Source organism: Chaetodon auriga, chromosome 2, assembly GCF_051107435.1.
Source record: "Chaetodon auriga isolate fChaAug3 chromosome 2, fChaAug3.hap1, whole genome shotgun sequence".
Classification (NCBI taxonomy): Eukaryota; Metazoa; Chordata; class Actinopteri; order Chaetodontiformes; family Chaetodontidae; genus Chaetodon; species Chaetodon auriga.
In genome coordinates, this window is record NC_135075.1 from 13679224 (window position 1) to 13691780 (window position 12557).

At 39.4% G+C, this 12557-nt stretch overlaps 1 protein-coding gene across 8 annotated transcripts in view; it reads right to left on the reverse strand.

The window, feature by feature from the left end:
- Window positions 1-148: 148 nt before the first annotated feature.
- Window positions 149-12557, reverse strand: part of arfgap1 (ADP-ribosylation factor GTPase activating protein 1) — a 13379-nt gene continuing 970 nt past the window's right edge. Inside the window, exons 2-14 of one of the 8 annotated variants that reach the window (XR_013078484.1) lie at window positions 10630-10700; window positions 8879-8988; window positions 8285-8456; window positions 7928-8028; window positions 7752-7838; window positions 7550-7664; window positions 7395-7451; window positions 7223-7255; window positions 6943-6972; window positions 6103-6159; window positions 4403-4697; window positions 4016-4071; window positions 149-3896 (exon numbers count right to left, since the gene is read on the reverse strand). Coding sequence is in view for 7 of the 8 variants with exons in the window: in XM_076755684.1 (XP_076611799.1) it covers window positions 3557-3896; window positions 4016-4071; window positions 4638-4697; window positions 6103-6159; window positions 6943-6972; window positions 7223-7255; window positions 7395-7451; window positions 7550-7664; window positions 7752-7838; window positions 7928-8028; window positions 8285-8456; window positions 8879-8988; window positions 10630-10689 (1278 nt within the window). In the remaining variant the exon portion in view is untranslated. The remainder of the gene's footprint in view (window positions 3897-4015; window positions 4072-4402; window positions 4698-6102; window positions 6160-6942; window positions 6973-7222; window positions 7256-7394; window positions 7452-7549; window positions 7665-7751; window positions 7839-7927; window positions 8029-8284; window positions 8457-8878; window positions 8989-10629; window positions 10701-12557) is intronic. The other 7 variants (XM_076755684.1, XM_076755693.1, XM_076755702.1 and 4 more) reach the window with 7 other exon arrangements.

Here is a 12557-nt window from a genome sequence, read left to right on the forward strand (position 1 = left end):
CACTTCATTGAACAAATGATCTCTTTGACCCAAACAAACAACTTTTCTCTAATATTTTCACATTGTGTGTCAAGTGTCTTTCTCAAATAGGGTCAACAAATGGCTCCAGATACTGCACCACACAGCCAGCAAGTAAAATACCACTGCATTCACGGCACAGTACATTTTTATTGAGCACAGAAACTATGTGTACAGGAAAAATATCCACAGCCTCGACTGAGTTGGTAACACTGGCTCACCTCATGGGATGGCTGCTGGTGAAACTTGAAGGGGCAAGCAGACAACTGCACTGAATGTTTTTAGCTCCACATTACATCTCATGCATGACATCAAAAATAGTATTTCTGACATAATAGTTGCATCAACGAACACAGACATACCCGATCTCAAATGTTCAACAGGCACAGACACTGAGCTCGACTGCTGCTCTGGAAAGTTTAGAATCAGACTCCATCAGGTTTATTAAAAGAAAAAGAAAGAAAGAAAATCCTCACCTTATTTCAAGACCTATGGGATGCATTTCAGTCAATGACACATTCTGCAGTTGATCCATGAATCAAGTGTACCAGTAACCCCAACAGGACATTCACCAAGAAAAAAGTTCTGGAGTTTCAGAACAATTAGCTCTTTTACAGATTTCAGACCAGTGACTGTTCAAATATTTCCCTTTTTTTTTTTCACACTGCGAGACATCACAGTGCTTCTTCCATTAAAACAAAGTAAACCGTCATAAAGCTTCAGAAATATAGGGAAAGCTGAGGGTGACAATATATCGTTGACATTACCTTTGAGGGTGATTTACTGACACGTACACCTCACTGCGTCAGAGACACACAGGCAAACTGACACCAACAGAAAGCAACCACAGCTGTTTAAGGTTTGACTACACGGCCATACATGAGCACATGACTGCAGAGGCTCAGTGACACGAATGTTCCAGGAGTGGTTTTTTTTTTTTTTTCTTTTTACATAATTGCATCGTCACTGAGAACACACAACAATGTAGGCCCGTGTTTGTCGCTTTGCGTTAACACACGTTTCGGCAAAGGCAAAATGGGGCCACAGCAAACCGAGCCCGCTGTCATGAAGTTGCGATCAAAACAACGCTGAAAGGTTAAGACAAAAAATAAATGTTCACTAATGAATATTTGGCAGTAACCTGAAGACTTCTTAGAGGTAGGAAATGGGCATGGAATAAAGTTGTCAGGATTCATCCTTCACACGTTAAAACCAGTGACAGTAAAATATTGTTTTTACCAATCATGAGACCCCATGAGTACTGCCTATAGAGGTACAGCAAAGTGCTCTAACACCCTAATAACAAACGATAATCCAGCAGCTACGATGCGCTGCTACACTGCTCTGTGGTTGGTTAATAAATGACTACTGGCCATTTCCTGATCACAGACATCAAGCCTCAAAGAATCAGATGCAATCTAGGCATGTTGAGATATTTTCTGATACTGCAGACAAATCAAATCTGGAGCTGTTTCAGGTGGAATTTAACTTGAGTTTAGTTTGAGCGATTTGCATCATTCATGAAGGCTGAGCATCTGTACGCTATCACATGCACAAACATGAAACTTTACAGGCATTTACAGTACGATTAAGGGGCAACACCTCATGTTGTAGGGAAGTAAAGGCCACATAGGGAAGTGAGGTGCTGCAAAATTGGCCTAGCTCTAAACCTCAACAGCTAATTTTAAGATTACCAATCATATCAAATGTCACGCAGACTACATTCCTACTTGTTAAAACGATGAGCTTTTCATGATGCAATGCGAGTCCAGCTGCCATTTCATCTGAGTGAGGGATGCACTAGGTTGATTAAATTAATTCATAACAAGTGTTTGAGAGCTCTGACAATCAAGGCAGCCAGCGTATAATGAGCCGCATTAATATTACTCCGCCATTCAGATGTTAATACAAGTGTGAAGATATCTGTGACACCGAATCGTACCACATAATGACCACGGTGCAATGACACGGATGTGGAGAGCAGCTCGCACAGAGCTGCTTCATACGAGATGAAAGGCCACAAGTTAGAGGCAACACCACAAAGTTAACAGTGTGGTCTACAGTCCCCGTCTGTGGCCCTACTTCAGCCTGGGTTCGAGGACTTACAGGTGAAAACAGTACAGTTCCCCTCTTCTCTCCCAGTAGATCTGTGACTACTGGCAGGTACTGTGACAATTTATTATAATTTAATGCACAGTTTGATTTTCTGAGCAATTTCTGGCAAGCTGTATCCTGACAATTTTCGACCCAAACAGATTAATTTCAAATGTTGATTAATTTCAGATGTTAAAAAAAAAAGAAGAAAAAAAAGTAAAGCTAAAAGACATTAAAAAAAAACAAACAAACAACGTGATAAATTGCAACATGTTGCAGAATAAAGTGACAATACTTGAGGAGTTTCAGAACAATAAAAAAAAAATCTTAATACGATGTTGGGGATATGCTTCAAAGAATACTTAAACTGAAGACGTGTGCAATGAATGCTCGAATGGGAATCACAGACAGTTTTGAACTTTTAACAGACAGTGAAGATGGAAAAAAGGAAAACCACAACGTTGTATCAACCAATCAAATTTTGTTTCAAGAGCTCATTGATGGCAATTAATTACATCTATTTTGAGAAAAAGCTAAGTTTTAAGTCGGCTTGTCTCCATGACACCAATGTATATATCATATCCATTTTAATCAGAGGGGCAGTTATTCATCATTCATTATTCATAATTTCATCCTCAAAGCATCCTGTGGTATCATTTTCTGGTCTTGATAACATGATGATGTATCAGCAGCTTTCGAATTCCTTGACTATTTGCACATTTTTTAACCAAACTCATAACAAATTATTTTCATTTCAAATGTCCAGATCAACATAGAATTTGTTTAGCGGGAGCCAATTTTTTACAGTGGGTACTTGTTCCTTTAATTAAACACTTTGTGACTACAGTATGTAAAGAGCTCCATTCTGTCAACGTTTTACTAAACCAATTTTCCACAACCAAAATGTGCAAAGAGTCCAGGAGCAGAACAAATCAAACTGACTGAACACACAGAAAATAATGGCATTTGAATTTAGTCAATCATACTGTATCTACAAGGATTAGTATTTACATGGTCACATTTTCTCTTTCATGCATCATTTTTTATGTGGCAAGCTGAAAACCAGTATCATTAAACCCGTCAAACACACCATCAACACTGGCTCATTCACCATTTAGAGTATTATATTTGGGGAATTTATGATCATATCTACACTGATTTATCTTAGTTCCTTGTGATGAAGGTAATTTACAATAAAATAAAAGACTGCCAGTTAATATGGTTGTAATTTTAAGAATATTCCTTTAATAATGACATCAACTTAACCCTGGGCTTCATTTATTGTTTCTTGGGTTTATAATAAATAGACTCTGAATGGAATGACAGGAACTTAGCTGATGCAGCTTTTTCCCTGAAAGTGCCAGTGAGATGAACACAGAGAGAGAAACAGAAGGGGAAAGGCCCGAGTGGGGAAAAGGTGAGGAGATGAATGGTTGTGAGGTCACTACCAGTCTGCATTATCCCAGGTTTCCTCTGCAGGTTTCGTGGGACTCTTCTTCGTCTTACCATCCGCGTTCTCCCAGTTGTTGTCCCAGGCCTCCCAGCTCTCCTCTGTGCTGTGTTTGTTGTTGGACGCTGCTTCGGAGCCCCAATTGTCCCAACTGTCAGAGCTCTTCTTTGCAGAATTATCTGCGATGGTCCAGCTGTCACTGCTGGGAGATTTCTTGGCCTTTAAGGAGCTGTTGCTGCCAAAGGTTTCCCAGAAGTCCTTTCCGACAGGCTGGCTCGAACTGCCCTGATATCCCTCAGTGGCATCCATGTTTTGGTAGCTCTCTCCAGCAGACCTGAGCACAGTCAAACCATGATGAAATGCTGGGACAGTTCATGCTGCATATATTAAATCACGCAGTTCACAAGGTGTTATATGTGGGAGAGTTAAATAGCATGAAGTTGTTGTTATTACCCATCCTCTGGTTTTCCCGAGAAGAGATTAGTCAATTTTGAACCAGCTCCCTGAACCTAAACAACAGAAAACACTTGAGCTGACAACATTTGTACGCAGTTATTACTAAAACTGTTAGAACATCATGACTTTGAGAGAAACAAACGACTAACACATAGTCTTTTACTTCATTATAAAACTAAACCCAGACTGTAAATCTAAAGGTGGCAGAAATGATACTGAGAGAATTTAAATACCTTAAAAAATATCAATGTTTACTGCACAACAAATGAAAACACTGTGCTGTAATTTTAATGTTAGCAACAGTCATAGAGGCAGAAATAAGAAAACATCTGTGTGCAGTTTTACAACACTTCATATCACAGAGGTTGACTACTGAGTACTCACCACCAGATTAAAAATGGCAGCGAGAAAAACAAGAGATTACATTAAATTAGTATTGTTCAAACATTCATTATCAGAGCAAAACCAGTCTCCTTTGAGGACCATGATGTGTGTGTATCTGCAGTTTTTGAGTATCTGCACTAGGAAGCAAAGTTAAGTGTCGGACCAGAGCTCCTCTTCCTCGCTCAGGGGACTGGTTTTGCGTCTGTACAGCGTGGCAGAGGTCTGCCCATCCTACCTTGTTTGCCAGCCCAGCCATGCTGACTGCCATCTCATCTAGCAATTTGCCATCTCTCACCTGGACGAGCCAAATCATTATTAAAAACTAACAAAAACAACAACTTCCAGTCTCATACGTTTGTCAAACAAAACAAGTAGTGAGCAACAGTTGGCCTTTGATTGTAAGAGAAGTGATTTGCGTTGTGTTAAGGGCACTGATCGATCAATCAACATGAGAAAATAATACCATTAAAGGTTATTCTACCCAGGAGTAAACAACTCCAAAGTAATGCAGCTACACCCACTTTGCAAGAGAGTGAGAAGAATTCTAGAAAAGCACAAACTATAGATACTTTAATCACCAAAACCAGCTGTACATTAGAAGACAAAAGCATTCTGTTTGATACCAGTCTCTCTCAGACGCTGGCCTCTCACATCCCATCAATCAAACCTGGACCGTAAACCACCACACAGCCAGATGAAAGACAGCTAATTAAAAAGTAGGCTCTTATTTTTATTGTTTTATTTTGATTTATGAATATTAGCACGTTGTCTTACGGCTACACAGGACTCATTTGATCTCATGAAAAGACACATCCAGGAGCTGCTTGCTTGACAGTAAGCAGTTAGAGCAGTTATGTGGAAGCACTCACCGTCACGTCAGGGATGGTCACATATAATTCCCTTCATACGTGTTGCCAAAAACAAAGCTTTTTTTCATGCACTGATAATCTGCAAAGCCAGTGAGCCATTGTCAGTGGAGGAGCTCCTGGTTGTGTCATTGCATGTTTACAGGACTCAAACTTACAGACCTAAAGACCAAGACTGTGGCATTTTATCTTTTCATTCTGGCGGGAGTGGGAGAATTTCAATTCAGTCATATTGCCAAATAAACGGGAAAATAAATTTGGTTTGGATCTTTGTATTAAATGTAGATTTCTTTATTTGTGAGGGAGAGTGTGGCCCAGCTTTGAAGGTGAATTGGACTTTAAAATGTCGCACTGATATCAGGATTACATGGTCTGCTGCCGTTGTAACAGGCTCTGCATGTTTAAATGTCGAGAAGGCTCCTGTAACTGACCAACGTGATGCTTTGAAAGCCTGCAGTGAAACCTGAATGCCTTTGAAATGAGGCATGATATCTGAACAAAGACTTTGGCTCCTAAAAATATATAACTGTTCTTTTAAGCCTTGTCCAGTGACAGTGCTGAGAGTTCACACTGACTCACACCGGTTCCCAAATAAACAGTTCACAGCTGCATGCGTCTCGCTGAGTCACTGACTGGAAGAAACAAAGGTCTGACTTCTTTTGCATCCTTCAAACCGCAGCTTCTGTCGTTTAATGTAAGCTGGCATAAAGCAGATAGACTGGCACAGACGAGCAGTGTAGAAAATAGCACATTCACATCTGAAGCTGTTTTTTTTTCCTTGTCTAAAGCACTCTATCCCACCACCAAGTCAACAACTTCAAACATCAATGTTACCTTTTCTTGGGTAGGTTTGATAACATTCTCATTTAATGTCTGTCCTAACTCTGTGGCCTAGTTGGAAGTCAGAGGGGAGAATTCACTTGAATGAAACACAGTTTGACATTCACAGTAGAGCAAGACACTGAGCTGCTTGTTCTGCAGTTGCATGAAGTGACTGATCATTCCCATTCACCATGACACTGAACCAGCACTAGAGGGTGTAATGGCTCAAACACACTTGCATCATCAGTGTACACTAAAGTACATTGTGTTTGCTTTTTCCCCGCCTGAGTTCTGCACAGTAACATGTTGCATAAAGGATTTATGATTTCTCCTCAGGATTGTTGCCTTATTTATTGAAAAATAATAAAACGACTGAGCAGTCAACCCCTACACCCCCCATCCCCCCAAAAAAAGATCTACCAAATGTTGCTAAACAGTGTGTCACGTTTTCTTTAACATACCATTCCACCTCCACAGTGCTGTTAGCAGTCAACAAAAACATTATCATGCATGGATGGATAACCTTTTATCAGTGAATTTGAGTGAGCAGTTCATGGAACAACATTTCTGTATTAGGGGTAATTAAAGGCATTCCGTCACCCACAATACAGCTGTCTTTCACAGGTTATCCATAAACTCAAAGAGCAGGTACCAACACAGACACAACGCCCTGTGTTACAATATCCAAGCAGAAGCATGTGAAGACGACATTCACCATTTTGCTGTTTCACTGTTGAAAAGAAAAAGAACTAACAAGCTGACAAAAATAAAGAAAATGGATAATCCAGTATGTGTCTTAAAATAAAAACACATGATGAGGAAAAAGCGCCATGCACCTATTATCTGCTTTACCGGTTCTGGGGGCGCTTTATAGCCCTTTAACTACGTCCAGAGAAGGCAAAGAGATATTAAAGTCGGAGTTATTACAGCTTGAAAGTTTACATTAAATGTCCAAAGATTCAACGAGCAAAATGGCATACATTTTGTGAACACGCTAGTAAATCCCTTAAGTACTACTCAATACAGTGGACGGAAAAGGACAGAGGAAGACTAAGGTCATTATGTAATCCTGACAGACAAAAAACCTTATTAGCAGTACTTAACAGGCTGCCCAAAAATATATTAGTCTTACCTTTAAGGTTGCTTGGTTTGCCAGTTTAGATGTCTGAATGAGGGGGAAAACCAGAAAAAATGACTTAATTACCTGTATTTGAAATAAGAGTTGTCACTTTTATGCAGATATTCTGACACAAATTCAGTGCTGCACAAATACAACAAAACACTTATCATGTAAATACACTTACATTATCTTTAGCAATAGAGGCAAACTTGCTAGCTCCAACAGTGAAACTGTTCCAACCCTGCAAAAAACAAAAAACAGAAACAAAACAACTGTGACAGGGGAAGAAAAATACAACAAAAACAACAATCCTGCCAAAAGATACACATCACGACCTACTGAATAAAAAGAAGACATGGCATTGTTGATGAAGTCATCCTCTTTCTTCTCTGGGGTCACTGTGTTGCCAAAGCCAACATACCGATTCTCCTGATTCCCACTGTATCCCCCTCCACTGAAGAAGCATAAAAAAACACTTGATTTAGAGAAAACAACAGAAGAGTGCACAAACAACCACACTTAAAGAGCACAGGGCTCTCACCTCTGATATGAGTTAACATCATCACTCAGCCAGTCTTCAAATGCTTTGTCGCTGGATTTCGCTGAGTTTTGTCCAGGTCCCCCAGAGCTATATGACAGAAACATGAATTCACTGCTTTAATGCCTGTCCAGGATCTGACATTACGCAAACTGTGTTACAATTTTCCTTCAATTTACCGATGAGAGGATGAAAGGCTGGTCTTGGGCTGAGGAGATGTCCAGTTTCTGGCAGGGGATGTCTCAATGGACCACTCCTTACCCTCTGCTAAAGTTGCAACCTGTCATATACAGTGTCCAAAGAGGGTGAGGGAATCTGACCAACACGGGACACCAACTGGACCATTTGTCTTCAACGTTTAAACCTCACAAATAGACAAGTGGATTTCTACTGACAAACAAGTAAACTGTATGAACTCCCCGTCTGAGTTAATGGAGAATTTAGTCCAAAATGTGAAACGTATAGGAAATGAATACAGTTGTGGTCTTTCTGTAAGAACATCTTTTATTCATAGACATCAGGTCTACACGCCTCACCTTGTCTCTAAAGAGTGCAGCAGCTTTGCTGTTGTATTTCTCCTGTAAAGTCCAGGTGGGATCATAATCATCTTGGATTTCAAGAAACAGGCGGAATTTTCCATTTCCTCCTGCTTTCATCTTCTCAAGCTCAATATCTTTCCACTTGTCCATGGTGACAGAGCGCACAAAACTGCAGATATGACAGAGGAGATAAACTACCCTTTATCAGGCTGTAACATTTCAGTGGTAAAGAATGAAACGCTCTCACTGATTTCTCTGGGCTGTTTAGCTGTTAAAAAGTAAAGTTGTTATCATCACAGGGCACATTCAACTATCTCCTCCATCCATTTCCAATAGATAATACACCTTGGTGTTCCAAGGATAATTTTGATGTCTATGTGCTGAACTATTAGAAGTTCATCTACAAGCTCAGTGTACCCACATATAGAATCTGATTTCAGTTTGTTGAATCAAACAATAAAAATCATGAATAAACATGCAATCATCAGTGCAATCATCTCGTTCTGTGAGATTAATAGATGCCACACAGTATTTACCATGTGAACATCTCCAAAAAATCCTCAACACCATAATATGTAACACTATTCTTACCTTAGATGTACTCCCAGGCCCCTATGCTTTCCAGAGCACTCAAGGCAAATCCAGATCCCATATGTCACGCTAACCCATTGAGGATTAAATGCCCCACACTCAAAACATAGCTGGACAAAGAAGAAGACAGATTGGACAATTAATGAATTTATGCACTTGTTCAGAAAAATTACAGAGATGGACGTCCAGACCTTTGTACATGAAGATATGCAGACTGACGCTGACTCTTTACAGCAAGGGTGGGCAATTCATTTTTACAAGGGGCCGCATGAGAAACGTGAGCTGTGTCGGAGGGCTGAACCAACAATAACTTGATCTTAATTCTGCTCAATATTAATTTTCTACCATTGTAAAAAGCAGCAAATTGTATATTTCAATTAGCTGCTACTGGTAATCAGAAGAAAAAGGATATTCTGTAAATATTTCTATAAATATATGAAATTGTGGTGTAGGTCAAATAGGAAAATCCTTCTACAGAAGTAATGAACAGTAAAGATAAAAACAATCATTACATCAGTGTTTCATTTTATTTTTAACATGTTCATCTTCACAAATACTGAAAAGATGTTTTGCAGTACATTAAAGATCAGCAGTTGGTCAACTTTATACAAAAAGCAAAATGTGCTTTTAATGTTTTTCACTTCATTTTACTTGTTCAGTGGAAAAATCCAGGCTGTCTTGGGCTTGAACAAGTGCACTGAAATGTGGCTGAATGTCTGAGAATGTCTGCATTCTCTTCAAGAAAAACCAGTTCACTTTTTCCAGCCATTTTGTGGGATATGACATAACTTGTCTTGACAGCTGCATCTCTGGATGTGCAAAGTTTAGTAAAAAGTCCTTGTTGATTTTACAGCTTAGCTTGCAAAGCATCTGACTCCCTCGCACGCTCTGGATCAGACAACTTCTTGTATTTCTCCTTGTGTTTGGTCGTAGTGGCGATTCAAACTGTAACCCTTGAACACAGCGACCTGTGGACCACAAACTAAGCTCACGGCTTTACCTTTGACTTCTGTACATTAATATTTAGCAGGCCATGTCTTGTTGAAAACGCGGCATTCAGTATCAACTTTTCTTTTTTTGTCATGACCTGACATTTTGAGGGCTAGCTAGCCAGCATCACTTGTACCTGTTCACCCAAGCATGTGCGTCCTTACATCAATATATAAAAAAAAAAAAAAGGCACACTTTTCAAAATAAAAGCAACACAGTTGTATTGCATGCACAACATAAATACTTTTTTTGACCTCACTGGGGCCAGACAGGGATGCCCTAAGGGCCAGATGTGGCCTGCGGGCCGTAAAATGCCCAGGTCTGCTTTACAGGAAAATATCTAACATCTAGAGTTAATTTTGCATAAAGAAGAAATGTCACGAAAAGCAGATTTCTTCTTCTATCCTATGACAACAAAACCCTCTTTGTACTGTAAACATATACTTGATGAGTTGAGTTATTCCAGTTAAAGAATAGGAGAGTTGGGATAGGAGATATTATAACTGTCCTGTCATTGCCAAAGATGCAGGCCAGCCAGATGTCCACTGGCAGTGAAAATCTCACCTAAAATTACTCCCACTATTTATCTGAACAAGGATGAAAGCCGGGATATTTTGTGAAGGATTGTGGGAAGGCACTTCATCACAAGCCTCCAAGCCACCTGCTTCCTGCTGTACGAATTACAAGTTAGGAGGGAGGTGAAACTATTTTGACTAAGAAGTGAAAGAAAGCCACATGAATAAGTAGCCATGAAGACTTACGTTATTCTCGTCTTGGGTTCTCACTTCCTTCAGAACTCTTCTGGTCCTTGGACTTGCCATGTTGACCCACCCTGAAAGAGAATTGCAGAGGATCTTCTTAAGTGCAACATTTAATTAACAAAACGGATTATCAAAATATTTATGCAAATCTGTTCAAAACAACAAATTATACTCCTGATATCTCAACACAACAATTATATTACCAAGCCAGATCTTGAAGGAATAGCCTATAATTGAATAGAAGAGAACTGTCTCTTCAAGAGAATATCCATCCTAAAATAGAAGTGACACATAATTTTTTCTATCATATAATGGGGTCGGTTTTAATTTGTGAATTTGAACCACACTCTTCAAAAGCTGGATAGCAGAGAAGAGAAACTGCTTTGATGAAGTCATCTAAAACAAACCTGGACCTGCTCCATAGACAGCAAGCTTGTTTGAGATGAACTGTGCCTCACTTGGAGAGCGGATGAAAGCATCAGGCAGCACACATGAGAAGTGACAGAAAGCTGCTGTAAAACCCTCCCAGAATGTCACAGAAAGTCAGCTAAACATTCATCAGATGGCACGTTACTGCTGACAAGTTGGAAACTTAGTACATACGTATATCCAGCTTTTGAAGTCACAAATAATTGCTGGTTACTGATGTGGATGTTATGAGTGATAACCCATATGATAATCTAATATTGTTATTGTATATATTGTGAGGAGGGTTGCAACTAATGATTATTTGTACTATCATTAATCTTTGGATAATTTTTGGGTATTTGTTCGGTCTATAAAGCATTCCAAAAATTCTGAGGTGATGTTTTCGATTACTGGTTTTGTTTGATACAAAGGTATCCAAGTTACAATGATATAAACAGAGAAAAGCAGCACATCCTCACAGGTAAGAAGCTGGAATCTGTGAATGTTTGGGATTGCCACTCAATAAATGTCTTAAATCATTCAACTGATGATTTAACTTCTTTACTTCTGTTGATCGACAAATCAATTAAGAGACTAATTGTTTCTAACAGTTGTGAGTTTTTATTTATTTAATTCAAGATGAATTAAATATTATTACCATTTTAGAATTAAGAAATTTCTGCAGCCACCTTCATCTCATAAGGTGGTCGTTGCCCGTGGCACTGTTAATGTGCACTGATCACCACCGATTGCTACTGCAATGCCTGGCTGACCTCAAATTAAGTGAGTGATTAATGAAGACACTACCATGTTTTTTGAGACATGAACCTTCGTTACAGCAGTCATAGCAGGGAAAGAACAGGCAAACTAACAAAACTGACAATGGCGCCGTCCCAGTAAGTTAATTTAAATTCAGTCATCATTAATTGTATTATTGCACATGTGCTTTTCCTATTGTCCTAAACAAACACTACCGTCACTCATGACTTCAGTGTCAATGGACAATTACAAACCGACGTACAAATGATTTCACACACCAACGGCACAGCATCAGGGGCCTAAGGATACTTTGGCATGTGGACTGCCGAGGCCAGGGATCGAACCACTGATAGGTGGACAACCACTCTAACTCCTGAGCCACAACTGCCCCCAATGGACCTACACCAAAACATGTCACCTAAAGACACCATCATACCAAGATACTCTAATTTCAACTTTAGAACATATATGTTTGAAGTGAAGCCGTCAGTTTTGTCAAAAGATAAGATCTACATTGTGTGTTTCTTTTTATCAACGAATCCTATGAAAAGACAAGCGCCAACAATGAACTGATCAATGAACTGATCCCAATAAAAATACATTAAATTTACAATGAAATAATGATCACCTGATCCAGTTACCATCTAATCACTACAACAATAGTTTAAAGATACTGACGTTGCAATCCAAAAATGACTGGACCAGTACAACTTCTGTATTTGGGTGGATTCACAGATAGTTGTGATGTTTTCACAGAGAGG